At 43.5% G+C, this 19,427-nt stretch overlaps 1 protein-coding gene across 3 annotated transcripts in view; it reads right to left on the bottom strand.

The window, feature by feature from the left end:
- Positions 1-14,967: 14,967 nt before the first annotated feature.
- P4HA1 (prolyl 4-hydroxylase subunit alpha 1) overlaps positions 14,968-19,427 on the bottom strand; it is a 77,716-nt gene continuing 73,256 nt past the window's right edge. For 2 of the 3 annotated variants that reach the window (XM_056530446.1, XM_056530447.1), the window contains exon 15: positions 14,968-16,024. In XM_056530446.1, the coding sequence (XP_056386421.1) occupies positions 15,954-16,024 (71 nt within the window). In that variant the 3' untranslated portion in view covers positions 14,968-15,953. The remainder of the gene's footprint in view (positions 16,025-19,427) is intronic. The other variant, XM_056530448.1, reaches the window with a different exon arrangement.

Raw genomic sequence — 19,427 nt, 5'->3', positions numbered from 1 at the left:
CTATTGCTGCGGCCCACCGAGATTCCCGAAATGGAGCTTCGCTTGTGTAGGCAGAAATCCTTGCACCAGCCCTGGCTGGGAGTTGTAGTTTTACTCATCACAACTGCAGAACTTACAAGTGACTACAGCTCTGATAGGACATAATGAGGAAAATACACAATAATATCAGTGACTACAGGTGACTTCTCTATAGTCTTTCCTTATGCACCCTCATCATACATAAGGAGGATCATCCTCCTGCCAGTGGCACCCCCATCATCCAGGATGGTGGGGGTGCTACTGGCAGAAGGATGATCCTCCCAATGGATTATGAGGGTGCTAAGGCCAGGATGATGGGGGTGCTACATCTGCAGGAGCATCCTCCTGCCAGTAGCACCCCCATCATCCCGGAGGATGATCTGCTGATGGATGATGGGGGTGCAGCACCCCCATAATTCATCAGTAGCACCCTCATCATACATAAGGAGGATCATTCTCCTGCCAGAGGCACCCCCCATCATCCAGGAGGATGATCTGCTGATGGATGATGGGGGTGCAGCACCCCCATAATTCATCAGTAGCACCCTCATCATACATAAGGAGGATCATTCTCCTGCCAGAGGCACCCCCCATCATCCAGGAGGATGATCCTGCTGATGGATGAAGGAGGTGCTACTCACAGGAGGATGATCCTGCTGATGGATAATGGAGGTGCAGCACCCCCATCATTCATCAGTTGCACCGCCATCATACATAAGGAGGATCATCCTCCTGGCAATGGCACCCCCCAGAGCCTCTCAGCACCCCCTTTCTCCCTGTTACATTAAAACATTAAATCAGTGTTTCCCAACCAGGGTGCTTCCAGCTGTTGCAAAACTACAACTCCCTTGGCTGTCCGGGCATGCTGGGAGTAATAGTTTTGCAACAGCTGGAGGCACCCTGGTTGGGAAACACTGCATTAAATACACAGTTTTGCAGAGCGGTCTCACCAGCCCACCAGTCTCTTGTCTTCACTTTCTCCTCTCCCTGGGTGGCTCCAGGTCCAGGAATGTCCGGGGGTTGGGGAGGAATTCATCACCCATGAATCCTCAGAAGACGCGGAGCACATGAGGCAGGGACACGTCGGGGGAGGGAGCAGACATGCGCACGGCACTTCTGTTCCCAGAAAGCATTGCAAGTCTTAAAGAGGCAGCTGGCTGGGGGATGGGATTGTGTCGGGGGCTGAAACTGGAGTGTGGCAGCCTGCAGGTCATGAAAGAAGCCTCTTCTGTCTGGGGATGCTGCAAATACCGGCTGAGTGGAGTGACAGTGTGCAGGGGGGGGGGGGGGGGTGCTGCCGGCCGTGGTGTCACCCCTCCAGTCTGGTGTCACCTGGTGCGCTCCACACCCCCTGCACCCGGGTCGCATCGCCACTGATTCCCGGGGTCACCTTTTGACCCCTTTTTTAATATTGGCACCACATTTGCCATGCGCTATTCCTGGGGAACAGTCCCTGTCACTATAGAGTCCCTGAATATTAAGTAGGGGGTCTGTCTATTACATTACTAAATTCCTTTAGAACACGGGGGTGAATGCCATCTGGACCTGGTGATTTGTCTATTTTGATTTTTTGTAGGCGGCACTGTACTTCTTCCTGGGTCCCTCAAGTCCACAGGGCTCTCCTGCAGGGTCCCCCTAGGTCACCATTATGGTATTTTATTATATATTAAATTATGTACATTAATTTATTATTAATTTATAAGATTTGTACAGTTAATATAAGCTCTGTGTAAAGGTTATTAGGATGTTTACACTGTATAGGACCTTCCTAAGGTCATGTGATAGTCATGTGATATGTGATCACCTGATACACAGAGTTCCAGAGGCAACCAGCTACCAATGGTCTTTAGTCCAGCCCCCTGATATATAAGGGGCTGTAGTCTCCACACTCTCTCTCTTTCCCTTGATTCCTGGACACTAAAGCAAGCACAAGTCCTGTATAAGTTCAGTACAGCTAGGCCAAAGCCTACAAGTCAGCAGCCAGATCTAATCTGTAAGTCTTCTATGTCTACAAGTCAAGTCTCTACTGTCCCTACCAAAGTTATAACAGTAGCACAGTGGCCTGCTTCATCATTATATCACTAAAAGTCAAAGCAAGCCTGAGAGGTTCCCTGTGTCCCGGTCACCTCTGTGGAAGTTGGCTATCTGTAAAGACTGTTATAATGCCTTCTTCAGTAAAGTTCCAGTTGCATCAAAACCCTGCTTTGGACTCTTATTTAATCTATGCCGTTTTGGGTTGGTAGTCGGTGGTGCTCTACACCATACAACCACATCCTGGCGTCACGAACACTAGGGGTTAACAATATCTTGCCCCAGGGGTTAATACCATCTGGCCCCACCACTCAGTCGGCTACACCCGTGGTCCCGCCATACACCGGTGGTCTACCACAGATTATATTGGGATTTAGTGCCAAGGTATATTTTTTAATCATGGATCTTTAACTTGCTATTCTTTTCAGGGTCCAGCATATAGTACTGAGGTATATTATTGCTCTATTAGCAGCCCATGGAGAGGCGAGCAAGCTAAGGTTTTCCAACCCTAATTTCTTGGTGGCTGTATAAACCTTAGGGTTATTCCCATTTACCACAACATTAGCAAACAGGGATAAAGGGAACCAGCCAGAGGGTCATGCTACCATTTAGTCCATGGAGTATGCGCCCGTACAAGTAGTTAAATTTTGGTCTCCTTTGCCCCATTTCTCTTATTTCTGTCCAGAAAACCCCCACTGTACTCTACCTGAACATTACTTCTTTAGAAAATTATGCAGAGGTTTGCACGAACAAATCAGACTATAATAATTTTTCTTCTATGGAATTTTGTCCTTATTTGGGTCAGGGTCAAAAACTTTTTTGGCCTTGGAGAGTACTTGTCCCTTTAAGGAAGTTTTTGTTTATATAATTCTTTACCCCCTTGCTTTAGCTTTGAGTTAAATGGTTTTATTATAATGAATAGGTTAGCAGTTCCACACTCTTAAAGGGGGTACACTCTGGAGAATTGAACTTATCAGACACTTATCCCCTATTTAAAGCAAAGCGTGCATGGGTATAAGGGGATCACGAAAAACAGTTGTTGGGCAAACACATTTGGCCAACATCTAATGATATAGAGGATCGGATTAATAGCTCTGTTTATACCTTTGCAGATGACACTAAGCTTTGTATACCGATACAGTCTATGGAAGACGTGCAAAGGTTACAAGCTGACTTGAACACACTGTGTGTCTGAGCGTTCACTTGGCAAATGAGGTTTATTATGGATAAATGTAAATTCATGCATCTGGGTACAAAAAATTTGCATTTCACATGCTTTAGGGAAGGTTTAAACTAGAAGTCACTGGTAGAGTAGGATCTGGGTGTACATGTAGATCATAGACTACAGAATATCATGCAATGTCAGGCAGCTGCTTCTAAGACTAGCAGGATATAGTCATATATCAAAAGAAGCATGTACTCATGGGACAGGGACATAATACTACCGCTTTGTAAATCACTGGTACAGCATCACCTGGAATATGCTGTTCAGTTTTGGGCATCAGTTTATAAAAGGGACATTATGGAACTGCAAAGGGTACAGAGATACACAAGTAAACTAATAAGGAGCATGAAACATCTTCGCTATGAGGAAAGATTAAAAGAATTACGTTCATTTAGTCTTTAGAAGAGACGTTTAAGGGGAGGTTACAATTTACTTTCTTAAGTATATAAATGGCCCATTCAAAATATTGAGAAAAATTGTTCCATGTAAAACCTGCTCAAAAGACAAGGGGGCACTGCCTCTGTCTGGAGAAACAAAAGGTTTGGTCTCAAGTGGTGACAAGCCTTCTTTACCATAAGAACTGTGAATTTATGGAACAGTCTACCTCAGGAACTGGTCACAGCAGGAACATTTGAGAGCTTCAGAACAGGGTTAGATACATTCCTAGAACAAAATAACAATAATGCTTATGCAGAAACATAGCATCCCCTTCCCTTCATCCTCCCATAACCATTCCCTTACCTCTTTGGTTGAACTTGATGGACATATGTCTTTATTCAACCATACCAACTATGTAACTATTTAATCTATATGGATTTAGATATGAAACCCAACAATGCACTAATCCAGTCAACTTGTATGACCTGACCAGCATTATTAAATACTTGTGTTATGTTAAACTTTAGATATTCTTATAGTCAGACCTCCTTCAGGCATTGAGCAATACTTGCTTTATGTTCATCCATTTAGGCTTTGCACAAGTAATTGAATCAAAGGACAAAGTGCCATGGAAAGAGATAGTGAAATCTACTGACTAAAATAGCTTCTGGGTAGCTAGGTAGATCAGATTGCAAGTCTATCAGCAACGTGTGTCACCTCTAACATTTTATTGCACTGTTTGTAGGAGTAAAGGTTGGTGTCCCTTTGCTAATGGCACGTTGTCCTCATTTTACTAGTTTCAAACCTATAATTAAAAAATAAATATATGTCTGACAAATAACATTGTGTACCTAATCTGTGCCATCTTTACTGAGACGGCTTAAGGTATAACCATGCATGCATAGCAAATATATAGGAGATTTGGGAGGAATAGCTGTTAGAGCTGTAGTTTGTTCCGCCAACAAATGAGCTTACACATTAATGTTTGAGCCAAACCCACTACTTTTCAGTCGAAAAATGTTTATGGTGGGCGCTTATTCAACCGCAATGGCATTGAGGGATTCAACAGGTTAAATTTGAACTGTCTGATCCTTTTGTTCTCAGTGGCTTTCTCCCCCTTTTTTTTTTTATACAAACATGCAATGGAGATGGAGAGCTGGCAGCTGAAAACGTAACTATTAATACGTATTTTTTTTAGGTTTGATTTGTGGTTTACTGTATTTATAAACAATCGGATCAATCTGTCCCCGGGGATCATGGAGTCTTCCTGAGCGTTTCCCTCTGTACCCGCTGTAATGCTGATTGTCGCAGCTTCCTGCTCAATGCTATCACCACAGCCTGTGAGGTTTCATGTCCAGAAGTTTATCTATTGTTGTATCGGCCTCCTGTTCAGTTTGGCCACCTTCTCCCTCCTCCGCGCGCTGCTCTGATTGGTTGTCTTTACCATACTCTTGTGGTGTTTCTCCAGGGCGCTGTTAAAGCTGCTTACAGGAGCTTTATATTTCTTCTTCTCCTCTTTGGCCATTTTGAGGAGCTGCTGTTTCTTACTGGTGTCTTTCTAGATTTCATAGAGGACATGTGACACTCATCGTGTACAGACTGTCTCTTCTCTTGAATGTGACTACAGGTCTCTAAGATCTTGTTCTTCTGATTCTTAATATCCATTTTTGCAAGTTTCTCTTTCTTGGTCAGGTTGGTTCTTTTTAGTTGCATCTCTTCATTTGCCATCATCTCCTGGTTCTCATTCATCATTTGTACCTTTTGTCTCATCTCCTCGAGTATCTTCCTGTACATCTCCATGTGGTTCTCTATACTGTGTATCTTCTTATTATACGCCTGGACGTCGGGCAGCCACAGACAGGCCAGTCACCCGCTTCTGGTAATTGTCGCACTTCTTGCTCATTTCTTATAATGCTTTATTTTGCCAATGGTGGTTATTCAGGAAAATTGAAGCTACTGCCTGGTTTACCTTGAGATGATAGCTAATTGCCTGTGTTCATTGAGGGGGGGACGACACTTTGTGACTGACTTAGGCTTCTGCTAACGTCAGTGTGAAGGCCGTCTGGGAAGCCGGGGAGAATAGCAGGAAAAAATACTGCAAGCGCCGTCTTTTTCTCCCGCTGTTCCCATAATAAAACAACGGCGCCTGATGGCCCCCATAATAATAAATGGGAGCCATCAGGACCAGTTGTTGCCCATTGCTCCCAGTCACAAGTTCGGCCGTTAGAGTCACACACAGAAAAAAAAAAAGACTTAATGGCTGTTCTTGATGGGGAGCAACAGCAGTGTGAAAGGGGCCTTATTTAAGGGACCTTTGTAATAAGTAAGGATTGTCCAAAAAGGATAATCCCTTTAAGGATGCATACAAATAATATAACTGTCTATTTATCAAACAAAAGGACATTTGCCTATATTTCCCTGAGAAGTTGTGGCAGATTAGATGACTATGTGGTAATAATCAGGGGTCAAGTCCTGGGGAAAAAAAGTGTGGGAACTCACCCAAAATTTTCACTTGAAGGGGTACTAGACATCTTATACCATATCCGCTGCTGGGGACCACCACGTTCCCCTGCTGCACCCAGCGTTCGTTTAGAGCATTGGGTGAAGCGCCGGAGGCTCGTGAAGTCACAGCCCCTCAATGCAAGTCTATGGGAGGAGGCATGACGGCCCCCTCCCATAGAATCTTATTGAGGGGGCATTACTGTGATGTCATGAGCCTCTGCCCCACATTCCCAGTCATCCGCCACGGAACAAAGCTCGCTCCTTGTCTGGGGTACTGCAGCCGAGATCACGGGGGTCCCCAGCAACAGAACCCCCGCTATCAGACATCTTATCTAGAGATGATCGAACTTACAGTAAATTCGATTCGTCACGAACTTCTTGGCTCGGCAGTTGATGACTTTTCCTGCATGAATTAGTTCAGCTTTCAGGTGCTTCGGTGGGCTGGAAAAGCTGGATACAGTCCTAGGAGACTCTTTCCTAGTAATGTATCCACCTTTTCCAGCCCACCAGAGCACCTGAAAGCTGAACTAATTTACGCAGGATAAGTCATCAACTGCCGAGCCGAGAAGTTCGTGACGAATCGAATTTACTGTAAGTTCGCTCATCTCTAATCTTATCCCCTAAACTTTGGATAGGGGATAAGATGTCTAGGGAGGAGTACCCCTTTAAGGGCTGGTCCTGCAGGACTCCTGCTAATGGGAACTGCGTTCCTGCTGTGGAAAAAGTGCAGGAACTCCTTCAGGAACTCATGGGAGCGGACTTCAGCCCTGGTAATAATGGACTCTGACTGACAAATGTCATAGAAAAATAAAGATCACAAAAGTACAATTTTTACTTATGTCCTTTTTCCTAAGACAGGTACTACTGGAATTGTCTGATGGCAGTTTAGGCCCCATTCATATCATTGTTGCTTTACGATGGCAGAATGCCGGCGACAAGGTGTGACGACTTATGCTGTAGCATACCCACTGACCTTAAAAGGAGAATTGCAGAGAAAAATAAATTAAAAATATATATATTTTTTCTTAAATCATCAATTGGTGCAAGAAAGTTATATAGATTACGATAATACATTATCTATATATTAAAAATTAAAAAAAATAAAAAACTCAAAAGGGGAGAGCAGGCACAATATACATTTATTTTGGGGGCAAGGCATATTTTAGTGTTTATTTTAGCGAGCAGTGTGTGTGAAATTTTTAGGGGTCGTAATGTGAAGTTGCACTTTTAAATTCAATGTTTGTTGCTATTGGCATCATTATCTAAGTGGGGGGAAAAAGTATTTAGTCAGTAACAATTGTACAAGTTCTCCCACTTAAAAAGATGAGAGAGGACTGTAATTTTCATCATAGGTATACCTCAACTATGAGAGACATAATGAGAAAAAAAATCTATAAAATCACATGGTTTGATTTTTAAGGAATTTATTTGCAAATAATGGTGGAAAATAAGTATTTGGTCACCTACAAACAAGCAATATTTCTGGCTCTCACAGACATGTAACTTCTTCTTTAAAGGGGTACTCCGGTGCTTACACATCTTATCCCCTATCCAAAGGATAGGGGATAAGATGCCTGATCGCGGGAGTCCCGCAGCTGGGGACCCCCATGATCATGCACGCGGCAGCCCGTTTGTAATCAGTCCCTGGAGCGTGTTCGCTCCGGGACTGATTACGGTCGACCGCAGGCTTGCATTGAGGGGCGGAGCGTGACATCACACGGGGGACCGTAATCGACCGTAATCAGTCCCGGAGTGAACACGCTCCAGGGACTGATTACAAACGGGTTGCCGCGTGCATGATCACGGGTGTCCCCAGCTGCGGGACTCCCACGATCAGGCATCTTATCCCCTATCATTTGGATAGGGGATAAGATGTGTAAGCACCAGAGTACCCCTTTAAAAGTCTCCTCTGTCCTCCACTCGTTACCTGTATTAATGGCACCCGTTAGTGGCGTTTGGGGAGTGACTGTTTGAACTGGTTATCAGTATAAAAGACACCTGTCCACAACCTCAATGGCCAAGACCAAAGAGTTGTCGAAGGACACCAGAAACAAAATTGTAGACCTGCACCAGGCTGGGAAGACAATGGCCCTCATTTACGAATGTCAACCTGACTTTTTTTGTCAGGTTGTGCGACCAAATTTGTGTCGCATAGCCAATGCAACACAAATTTGGTCGCACAACCCGACAAAATATATCATCACTCCAAGTGTTTTTCAAACCCGTCAAAATGGGCGTGGTTATCACAAAAAGGGGCGTGTTCCCGACAAAAAAAGAAAAAACACTCGGAGTATGATGAAAAACTCACAAGAAAACCTGTGAATTTTTCTTCACCAAAACCCGACAGCTCTGAGATGTCGGAAAATGACTCAAAACTGACTAAATCCTACCCCCATCATGGAACAGGGTCTGTTCCATGTTGGGGGTAGTAGTATTGGGGCAAACGCATCGGGTCTCACTTCTGAGACCCAATCCGATCAAAAGTTATTAAGCAGGGGAGCGGGCGGCATGGTCCACTCCCCAGCGATGTACAATGTATTTTATGAATTCGGGTAGAAAACAGACATGGTGCACATCTACAATCTTGTATAATGATCTGATTGCTTCTCAGCATAATATCAAAAACTAACAGGTTGTTAGTATACATTTTTGATCAAAAAGTACAAGCTCACTCGCCACGTCAAGGCCACCTATTTAGAGTGGGTCCCTAACGTCCCTAGCATAAAATGGCGCAGCACTGGGCGGCGACCACCGCCGCGACACCAGTGCCCACGGGGGGAAACGACCCACTGGCAGAGCGGCCCCAATGCCACTCAAACCAGTCTATGGGTCGCACCTCCCCGCAGACACGGCGCCACGGCAGCAACGGACGCCGCACAGCACTACACCAGTGTGAACAAGGTGTAATAGCTCACTTACCAAGCTCTCCCAGTCAGACTGGGAGGCTGCTAGGAAAGAAATGGCCCTTGTGTAGCTAATTACTACTTATATAGGGTTGGGCTGAGGGGGTGGGGAAGAGTGCAGCACATGTTCAAAAAAAAAAAAGGAGGGGATAGAAAACACAGTGTGTATTCGGGTAGAAAACAGACATGGTGCACATCTACAATCTTGTATAATGATCTTATTGCTTCTCAGCATAATATCAAAAACTAACAGGTTGTTAGTATACATTTTTGATCAAAAAGTACAAGCCCACTCGCCACGTCAAGGCCACCTATTTAGAGGTGCGGGGGGGGGTTCGGCCCATAGACTGGTTTGAGTGGCATTGGGGCCGCTCTGCCAGTGGGTCGTTCCCCCCGTGGGCACTGGTGTTGCGGCGGTGGTGGTGTCGCCGCCCAGTGCTACACCATTTTATGCTAGGGACGTTAGGGACCCACTCTAAATAGGTGGCCTTGACGTGGCGAGTGGGCTTGTACTTTTTGATCCAAAATGTATACTAACAACCTGTTAGTTTTTGATATTGTGCTGAGAAGCAATCAGATCATTATACAAGATTGTAAATGTGCACCATGTCTGTTTTCTACCCAAATTCATACAATGTATTTTACTTTCATTTTCAAATTCCCCACCGGGATCCCTGAATGGCCAGTACTGAGGAGCCATTCAGGGATCCCTGCGGGGTTCTCAAATAGAAGAGCTGCGGTGGGGAAAGATATATAGAATCGCTGGGGGTTTTGTATATGTCTGGCTCCCCACAGCTTCTATATATCTTGTCCCCCGCCGCGTATTATATATCTCTATCTCTCTATCCATCCATAATATATATATATATATATATATATATATATATATATTATATATATATATAGTAAAAATGGAAGACGGCACTCCGGTATTGGTGTCCAAAATCAAGAGAGGTGGTTTATTGATCCCAATACCTACAAAATTATGCAACATTTCGACCTAACATTAAGGTGCTTGATAAAGACCTTATTGTTAGGTCGAAACGTTGCATCATTTTGTATGTATTGGGATCAATAAACCACCTCTCTTGATTTTGGACACCAATACTGGAGTGCCATCTTCCATTTTTACTATTTGGTACGTTTTTGCCTTGGTCAAGCCTGAGGTCGGGCACCCACCAACCTTTGTAAGGGTTTGAACACTGTGCATCTCCCACCTTTTGCATTTTGCATAGCGCAATCATATGCCCCCAGCAGCGCATGTTATATATGCCCCCCGCACAGCGCTATCATAAGCTCCCGGTAGAGCTATCATTGACAAGCATTCTATTAGCAGAGCATCTCTCCGGGAAGCCGCTGACCGATGCTCTGCTAATGCTCTGCTTGTCAGTGATTGCGCTTCAGAGGCATATGTGTATAGAAGCGAAGTGGGGACCAGATATATAGCGTTATCTGGTCCCCACTTCGCTTCTATACACAATCCTCCTCTGTCTAACCACCACAGCCACATCGCCTCCCCCATCCCCGGTGTTATAATTACCTGTTCTCGAGGTCCGCGCTTCTTCTGGCTCCGGTGTCACCTCACACCGGCGCTGTTGCTGTGCGCTGCGCAATGACGAGTGACGTCCCCAAGGTGACGTCACCATCAGTGCGCACAGTGACAGAGCATTAGCAGAGCATCGGTTAGCGGCTTCCCGGAGAGATGCTCTGCTAATAGAATGCTCGTCAATGACAGCGCTACCGGGAGCTTATGATTGCGCTGTGCAGGGGGCATATACAACATGCGCTGCTGGGGGCATATGATAGCGCTGTGCAGGGGATATATTATATATATATATATATATATATATATATATATATATATATATATACACACACACGCATACATACATGCGCTGCAGTGGGTATATGATAGCGCTGTGCTGGGGGCATATATACAATTTACCGTGCGACAATTTCCAACCCGTGGGACAAATTTTTTTCCCATGCGACACATTAGTAAATCAGGGAGAAAAATACACGGAGTAAATGAAGAAACACTCAGAGATAAATCCGACACTCTTTGTAAATCAGGGCTAATGTGCAATAGGCAAGCAGCTTGGTGTGGAGAAAAACTGTGGGAGCAATTATTAGAAAATGGAAGACATACAAGACCACTGATAATCTCCCTCGATCTTGGGCTTCGCGCAAGAGCTCCCCCTGTGGTGTCAAAATTATCACAAGAACAGTGAGCAAAAATCCCAGAACCACATGGAGGGACCTATTGATTGACCTGCAGAGAGCTGGGACCAAAGTAACAAAGGCTACCATCAGTAACACACGCTGCCAGAGACTCAAATTGTGCAGTGCCAGACATGTCCCCTTGCTTAAGCCAGTACATGCCTGGGCCCGTCTGAAGTTAAATGAGAGCATTTGGATGATCCAGAAGAGGATTGGGAGAATGTCATATGGTCACATGGAACCAAAGCAGAACTTTTTAGTAAAAACTCAACTCGTCGTGTTTGGAGGAGAAAGAATGCTGCTTTGCATCCAAAGAACACCATACCTACAGTGAAGCATGGGGGTGGAAACATCATGCCTTTGGGCTGTTTTTCTGCTAAGGGACCAGGACGACTGATCCCTGTAAAGGAAAGAATGAATGGGGCCATGTATTGTGAGATTTTGAGTGAAAACCTCATTCCATCAGCAAGGGCATTAAAGATGAACTGTAGCTGGGTCTTTCAGCATGACAATGATCCCAAAAACAATGCCCTGGCAATGGAGTGGCTTTGTAAGAAGCATTTCAAGGTCCTGGAGTAGCCTAGCCAGTCTCCAGATCTCAACCCATAGAAAACCTTTGGAGGGAGTTGAAACTCCATGTTGCCCAGCGACAGCCCCAAAACATCACTGCTCTAGAGGAGATCTGCATGGAGGAATGGGCCAAAATACCGGCAACAGTGTGTGAAAACCTTGTGAAGACTTACAGAAAACGTTTGACCTCTGTCATTACCAACAAAGGCTATATAACAAAGTATTGAGATGAACTTTTGTTATTGACCAAATACTTATTTTCCACCATAATTTGCAAAAAAATTCTTAAAAATTCTTTAAAATTCAGACAATGTGATTTTATGATTTTTTTTCTCATTATGTCTCTCATAGTTGCTGTAAGTTCGCTCATCTCTAATCAAATCTTGACATGCAGTGTGATGTACTGCGCCCCAGTACTGGTTCACTTGGTTCTTAATATGAAGACTCACAGCATAAAAAAAAAATGTAAACAATGGAATACCCCTTTATTAGGACAGTGTAGAATTTTGATCTAGTCCTCTATCCTTAAGGCCCTGTGTGTAAATGATGGATTTGGAGCAGATATTTTACGTTTTAGCAGCTTAAAGGGGTATTCCGGCCTTAAACATTTTATCCCTTATCCAAAGTTTAGGGGATAAGATGTCTGATCACTGGGACCCCACGATCTCCCTGCAGCACCCGCATTATGTGCGGAGCTGTGTCTCCAGACTTGAAAACCGCAAGTTTTTGGGACTGGAGACTTGTTTTAACGCCATGCCCCCCCTTGTGATGTCACTTTGGATAGGGCATAAAATGTCTAAAGCTGGAATACCCCTTTAAAGTACTTTGCACACTTATGGTAGGTCACACATATTTTGCATCAAATTATCCGCCATAGCTGACAAAAGGCACTGGCATACATTCACTATGCCACATTTACCATGTGTTTTTGACACTTTTTATGCCTTTTCTGACAAGGAGGCATGGTTTAGTGAAATGGACTGATGAGAGAGTGTGACAAGAAAAATTAAGCCAACTAGTAGGTGGTGTAAAGTAAGACAAGTGTCTAAAGATGCACCAAAATAAATAAACTGCATGGAGAAATCTGATTCATTTTTACATTGTTCAGGGTTTGCACTGAGAATTGGATTGTTGTAGTAAAACTCCTTTACATTTAACACTATAATTCTGAACAAAACACAAGATTTTTATTTTTTTTATAGACATTTATTTAGGGGAAGGATGCAGTGCACAACAATACAATGATCATTATTAGAACAGAGTTAAGCGTTCATCAAACCTGTTCATACATCAAGTTATCTAAATATAGAACACTTCACATTCCAGGACCCCACAGACATGTACAAAAAGATCATTTAAAAAGGGTTATAAATAGGTAAATTTTGCCACAAAAATAGATTTTAAAGTACAAAAACTACAGGAACATTACTGCAGCTGGTGACTGGATGGAGCAACACGTAAAGTAAAGACCACATGGGTTGGGTGAACCTAAATTGGCAGATGCATGGGGGAAAAAAAGTTTACATTTTCTGATTGGCACAATAGTAACACCATTCCTTGGGCTGGTATATGGAAAGCTAAGGCACTGACTTGTTGCAGAACAAAAGCCGGTAACTACAATAATCTGTGCATTACATCTATTACATGTCACATTCACACTGCAATGCCAACAGGGAGATGGCACATTAAAAGCATGAAAATATATCTCAGCAGTTACGTGCAACACCAGCACCAATATTCAAGCAGAAAATGTGATTTAACCTCTCCAGCACAATACTGCTAGGATACATAAAATGAGAACGGACCACAGGTACCTTTGGCAACTGACCTTTGAGCAGCACTATGATGTAAAGCACAATTCAGACTTACTGGCTTTTGTTCTCTTGCTGTACAAGGACTACAATGTTTCCAATAAAACCAACTGGAATGGGAGAAAATCCATAGTGTTATGTTGTAAAATAGGAATGTTGGAGTTACTGAAGATTAAGCATCTCTACGAAGGAGAAACAATTCAAAAAGTATAAAGATCATACACAATTTTTCATCTTTAAGGCAGAGTTCACACATAGAATAGAGTCCAGATGCTAGCTTGGGAAAAAAAACAAAAAAAAACAAAAAAAACAACTACTGCACAACTAGCATTTGGACCCAACTGTGTTAAAAATTCCATTTCACTTTTGTCCTAGTATACAATCCCCACCTTTAGCCATACAAACATAAGAATGTGTGGTTATATTGTCTATGTAGTTGTAGATCTACCTGTGCAAGATGAATCCACAGAAGATCCAGTGGTTTCAGCTTGAAGGGCGCAGCTGGCCAAAATGTAAAGTCCCTATCCCATATACTGAGCAGTGCTTCGATAATCCTTTTCTATTCTACTGAAATTTTCTTGGAGGACTTCACTTCTGGCTTATTTAGTCATCAGACATCGTAATACTAGGAGACACTCCTAACATACAACAATAGACTGGAACAATATATCGTTTTCAGAATTTGGGAACATAAAGTAAATCTATACTTAAAGGAACACTCCAGGCAAATCTGGTATACTTTGTTTTGCCTAATGCACAGCGGACTTCATCGATCACAGGACTTTAAGGTCATTTAAGTGAATCAGTCAGCAGGAAAACCTGCTATAAACAGCTGACAGAGCTAGATAGCTATTAGTGCAAGGAGTCATGTTACCTTTACTTCCGCTGTCCCTGGTCCTAAACTGTTAAATAATCTTTATTATATGTTACCAAGTGTTAAAGGGGTACTCCAGTGGAAATTTTTTATTTTATTTTTTTAATCAACTGGTTCCAGAAAGTCAAACAGATTTGTAAATTACTTCTATTAAAAAAGTCTTAATCCTTCCAGTACTTATTAGCTGCTGAATACTACAGAGGAAATGCTTTTCTTTTTGGAACACTGTGCTCTCTGCTGACCTCTCTGTCCATTTTAGGAACTGTCCAGAGCAGCATATGTTTGCTATGGTGATTTTCTCCTACTCTGGACAGTTCTTAAAATGGACAGAGATGTCAGCAGAGAGCTCTGTGTTCCAAAAAGAAAATAAATTCCTCTGTAGTATTCAGCAGCTAATAAGTACTGAAAGGATTAAGATTTTTTAATAGAAGTAATTTACAAATTTGTTTAACTTTCTGGCACCAATTGATTTAAAAAAATAAAAATAAAAAAATGTTTTCCACCGGAGTACCCCTTTAAGGACCAATTTCCAAAGGCTCTTAAGTACCCCTGGCTGGCACCACCTCTTTTAGACCAACACAATGAGGCAGACTTACCAATGTCTGTGTGCCTAGACTTTGTCATAAAATGCACCAACATTTGGCACATTTTCATTCAGGACATTTTTGTTTTTAACACTGCAGCTTAACCAAAACTGGGCATGGCATAATGTAAAAGGGGTATGGCTTCATATGCACCAAAATGTAGGTGTATATCTTTTTCATATAAAGTAAGCCACCCTCTATATGATAAATTTGGTATAAAAACCTAGACTAAAGTCTTAAGATGTGCCAAACATCACAAGCCACTGTAAAAAACCATGAGTACATCCTGAGTTTTGTCTAGTTTAAGTTTACACTGTCTAAGTATTTGAAAGCATTAGTAAATCTGCATCAATGTTGCCTGGAGTGTTTCTTTTTATTTGAGTCTTTTTATTAGAATTTTTGTGAAGAGACATATATTTTCAGTTATTACATGATAAATTGTACCTAAAATAAAAGGGTGAAATTTCTAAAATGAAAGTGAACACACAAAACCTTGCACCAAACAGGTAGTCGATAAGCCTACATATACTGCAGTATGACTCTTGTTTTCTCTGGGGATCACCAAAGCACAGAGGTAAGAAGGTTGGGGCATGTGAAGATCAGCCCTCTTTGTCTTAATTGTGTTGCGTGGCTCCAGTTTTAATCAATTTTGTGCTGATTTTTCCACCTTCGAAAGGTTTAATACAAATAATGAATAGTGCCCTCCACAAATGATTCTTTCCCAAAAAGTTCTGGGACTACGGCTTTATAGTTCATTGCTAGCAAACTGGGCAAAGCACAGTCTGAAAAGCTTTGTGGCTGAGACGTATTCCTTTTTTCACATGACATAGGTTCGGATCATTCCAATTCAGACAATTTACACGGCCTTCGGAATTCCTGACCCCGCTCGTGGATCCATTTATTTGATACTGCAATGCAAAAGATTTGCTTTGTTGGAAAGGGGATCTTTCTAAGAAATCTTATTTTTGACACAAATAATTACATTTTTAGATATTGTTTTTGGCAAAAAGTTAAACATTTCCCCACGTGGAATAAAGCCCATAGCAAAAAATTAAATTAAAAAACGAATGCGCCTTCACATGATGTGACAAAATAAGTCCAATGTAAATGTCCTATGTCCAGTGTGTAGTTAGTGTTTAGCTGTGTAAGGACAGCTGGGCTCCTCTTCTAACGCTAATGATGAGAGCAGGGCTATGTTCACACAGTGAAAAAAAAGTATATCATCAATTATGCAATTGATTAGATGGAGACCGGTCCTAAAAGCTGCATATGTGAAAGGATGGAGAAAAGGATCCAGTTAAAAGGTTAATAGTATTTATTCACATATAAAGTAAAATATAATATAATAATAAAATAAAGTAAAGTAAAAATCCCCTAACGCCCTAGCAGGGCCTGCGTATTGGTCGAAGGAGAAAGAGGTGATACAGTACAGGAAAAAATTGTACAAATAAATATGTAAAAAATAAAAATCAATGAACAGTTCTGAATACCAAATGATTATTATATCACTTCAGAGATATGCCGCAACTCTTATGGGTAGTATGGTAGAAACTCTTGTGGATATTGAAGTGGCAACTAGGTAGGTTATATGCGCTTATTGTGAAAACAGTTCGTTGGTGTGGTGGATCCTCTGGTGGACAGGAGAGGGGCGACATCGACGCCAGTGGCCATCCGACAGAGTGACAGGGTCCTGCAACCGTTTCTGTCCAGTACAGGCTTGGTGGATGCCTGGAGACATTTTCATCCCGATGGTCGTGAGTATACGCACTACTCCCACACACACAATTCCTGGTCCCGAATTGATTACCTCATGATTAGTCCTTCCCTTTGCCCTAGGGTGACTGTAAAGGACATCTCTGACCTGATCATTTCTGACCACTCCCCTGTAGTGTTGGAGTTTCGGCAATCACACCCGAAGGGGACTGATTTTTTGTGGCGCTTCCCTTCTTATTTAGCGAAGGATGAGTCTTTTCAAGATCTTCTTCGGGGGTGGTGGCTGGAATTTCAAACTGACAATGCCCAACATGAAGGGGACCCTGCCCTTTTCTGGGAGACAGCCAAGGTAGTCCTGAGGGGTAAAATAATGGCCTATCATTCCACGTTAAAGCGTAAGTCGCAAGAGGGACATGCGGCCGCCAGTTCTCGCTTAGCCGCAGCATATTCCAAGTTTGTATCTTCCTCGACCCCCCCCAATAAACTGGCGTGGCAGACAGCACGTGCCGACTATGAACTATGGTTAGACAGGAGGGAGCGAATTTATCGCTCACATTACGATCTCCAGCTGTTTAAACAGGGAAACAAGGCAGGTCGCTTGCTGGCTAGACTAGCGAAGGGTCCACATTCATCTGCGCATGTGCTTGCTCTGAAGGACACCCAGGGCCAAATTAGTAGAGACCCGAAGGCTGTAAGTGCTCTATTGGGTGCTTACTATGCGGACTTGTACTCCGCTCCACCTGACGCAGGTACAGAGGGCCGGGACTTTTTGGACAAAGTGAGTCTCCCAAAGTTGTCTGAGGACCAACGACTAGAGCTGAACATAGCCATCACAGTAGAAGAGGTTAGGGGGGCTATCAGATCTCTAGCCAATGGGAAGGCCCCGGGACCGGACGGTTATCCGGGGGAATTTTATAAACCCCTAGTTGATCAGGTCACTCCTGCCCTGACAGCTTACTTTAATGGTGTCCTGTCTGGTGGAAACTTGTCGGCGGGAGCTAAACTAGCCTTCATTAAGGTTCTCCCCAAGCCGGGCAAGGATCCGCTAGATCCTGGCTCCTATCGTCCAATATCACTTATTAATCAGGATGTTAAATTACTTACCAAAATATTAGCGGACCGGTTAGCGAAACTATTGCCCGAGTTGATAGGGGATCATCAAGTGGGTTTTGTAAAAACGCGTTCAGCTGTCACGAACATACGGAAGGTTCTAGCGGTCATGGATAGTGTAGGCAGAAGGCCTGCGGTTATGCCCCACCCTGCACTGCTCGCTCTAGATGCGGAAAAAGCGTTCGATAATGTCCGGTGGGATTGGTTGCATTTGGTTCTAGAACGCTTTGGTATCACAGGGAGGTTCAGTGGTTTCCTGGAAAACCTCTATTCTGGCCTGGCAGCCAGGGTGTATACCCCGGGCTTTTTGTCTCCATATATCCAACTGCATAGAGGGACACGACAGGGGTGTCCCCTATCGCCCCTTTTGTTTGATTTAGCAATTGAACCCTTGGCGCGCTTTTTGCTCGCTTCGGACACGTACAAGGGTATAGCGGTGGGTTCCAGAGAACTCAAAATATCCTTGTTTGCAGATGATGTGCTAATGTTCTTGGATGACCCAGGGCGGGATGTTCCCAAGGTATTGTCTTTTCTAGCCGGGGTGGAAGGTTTCATGGGCTATAAAGTGAACGCATCCAAAAGTGTGCTCCTTCCTTTGGGGAAGGGCCCGCCTCACTGGGAGCGGATGGCTGGGGATTTAGGGATCACTTATAGCACTTCTTCCATTCTCTACCTGGGGATTAGGATAGGGAGAACCGCGGATACACTATATGCGTTGAATTTTACCCCGGTGATTAAGAAGATAGTGGACGAGTTGGCACGGTGGAAAGACCTTCCGCTGTCCTTTATGGGACGTTGTCATCTGGTGAAGATGATAAGTTTTCCCAGGCTACTTTACCCTCTGCAGACACTCCCAATATTGCTGAAGCACGTAGATGTCAGGACACTCAACGCAGCATTCACTAAATTCATATGGCATGGGAAGAGACCCAGAATTGCGCTTAAAAAGTTGATGCTGTGTAGGATGGAAGGGGGGGTCAACTTTCCCAATGTGAGGGGTTACAACTTGGTATGCTTGTTCCGCAATGTGATGGATTGGTTGCATGATTCATCATACTTCTCTAACCTATTGATTGAGCGAGAGCTGGCGGCACCGTGGTCATTGACAGCCCTACTACATACTTCCTACACTAAGCTACCCCCGCAGGTCAAGAGCTCGCAGGTCCTTAGGGATACCATTATTACATGGAAGGAACTCCGTAAGACTTTTGGCCTATCGCACTTGTTGTCCAAGCGAATGCCACTCAGAGGACACCCTGAATTCTCTCAAGGGACTTCATCTACCTGGCTTGCTCTTTGGGAGAGGGAGGGGGTTTTGAGGGCTAGTGATTTGTGGGACGAGGATCGAAGGTCATGGCTTTCACCTGCAGAGATGGTAACAAAATTCTCTTTACCCCAAACTCAATTGATCTATGCAAATCAATTATACTCCTTTTGTTCGACCCGACTTAGGAACCTGACAGTGGAAGCCCCTGTCCACTCTTTTGA

Source organism: Hyla sarda, chromosome 7, assembly GCF_029499605.1.
Source record: "Hyla sarda isolate aHylSar1 chromosome 7, aHylSar1.hap1, whole genome shotgun sequence".
Lineage (NCBI taxonomy): Eukaryota > Metazoa > Chordata > Amphibia > Anura > Hylidae > Hyla > Hyla sarda.
The sequence above is the reverse complement of the archived record's forward strand: the minus strand, read 5'-3'. Positions and strand labels throughout refer to the sequence as shown.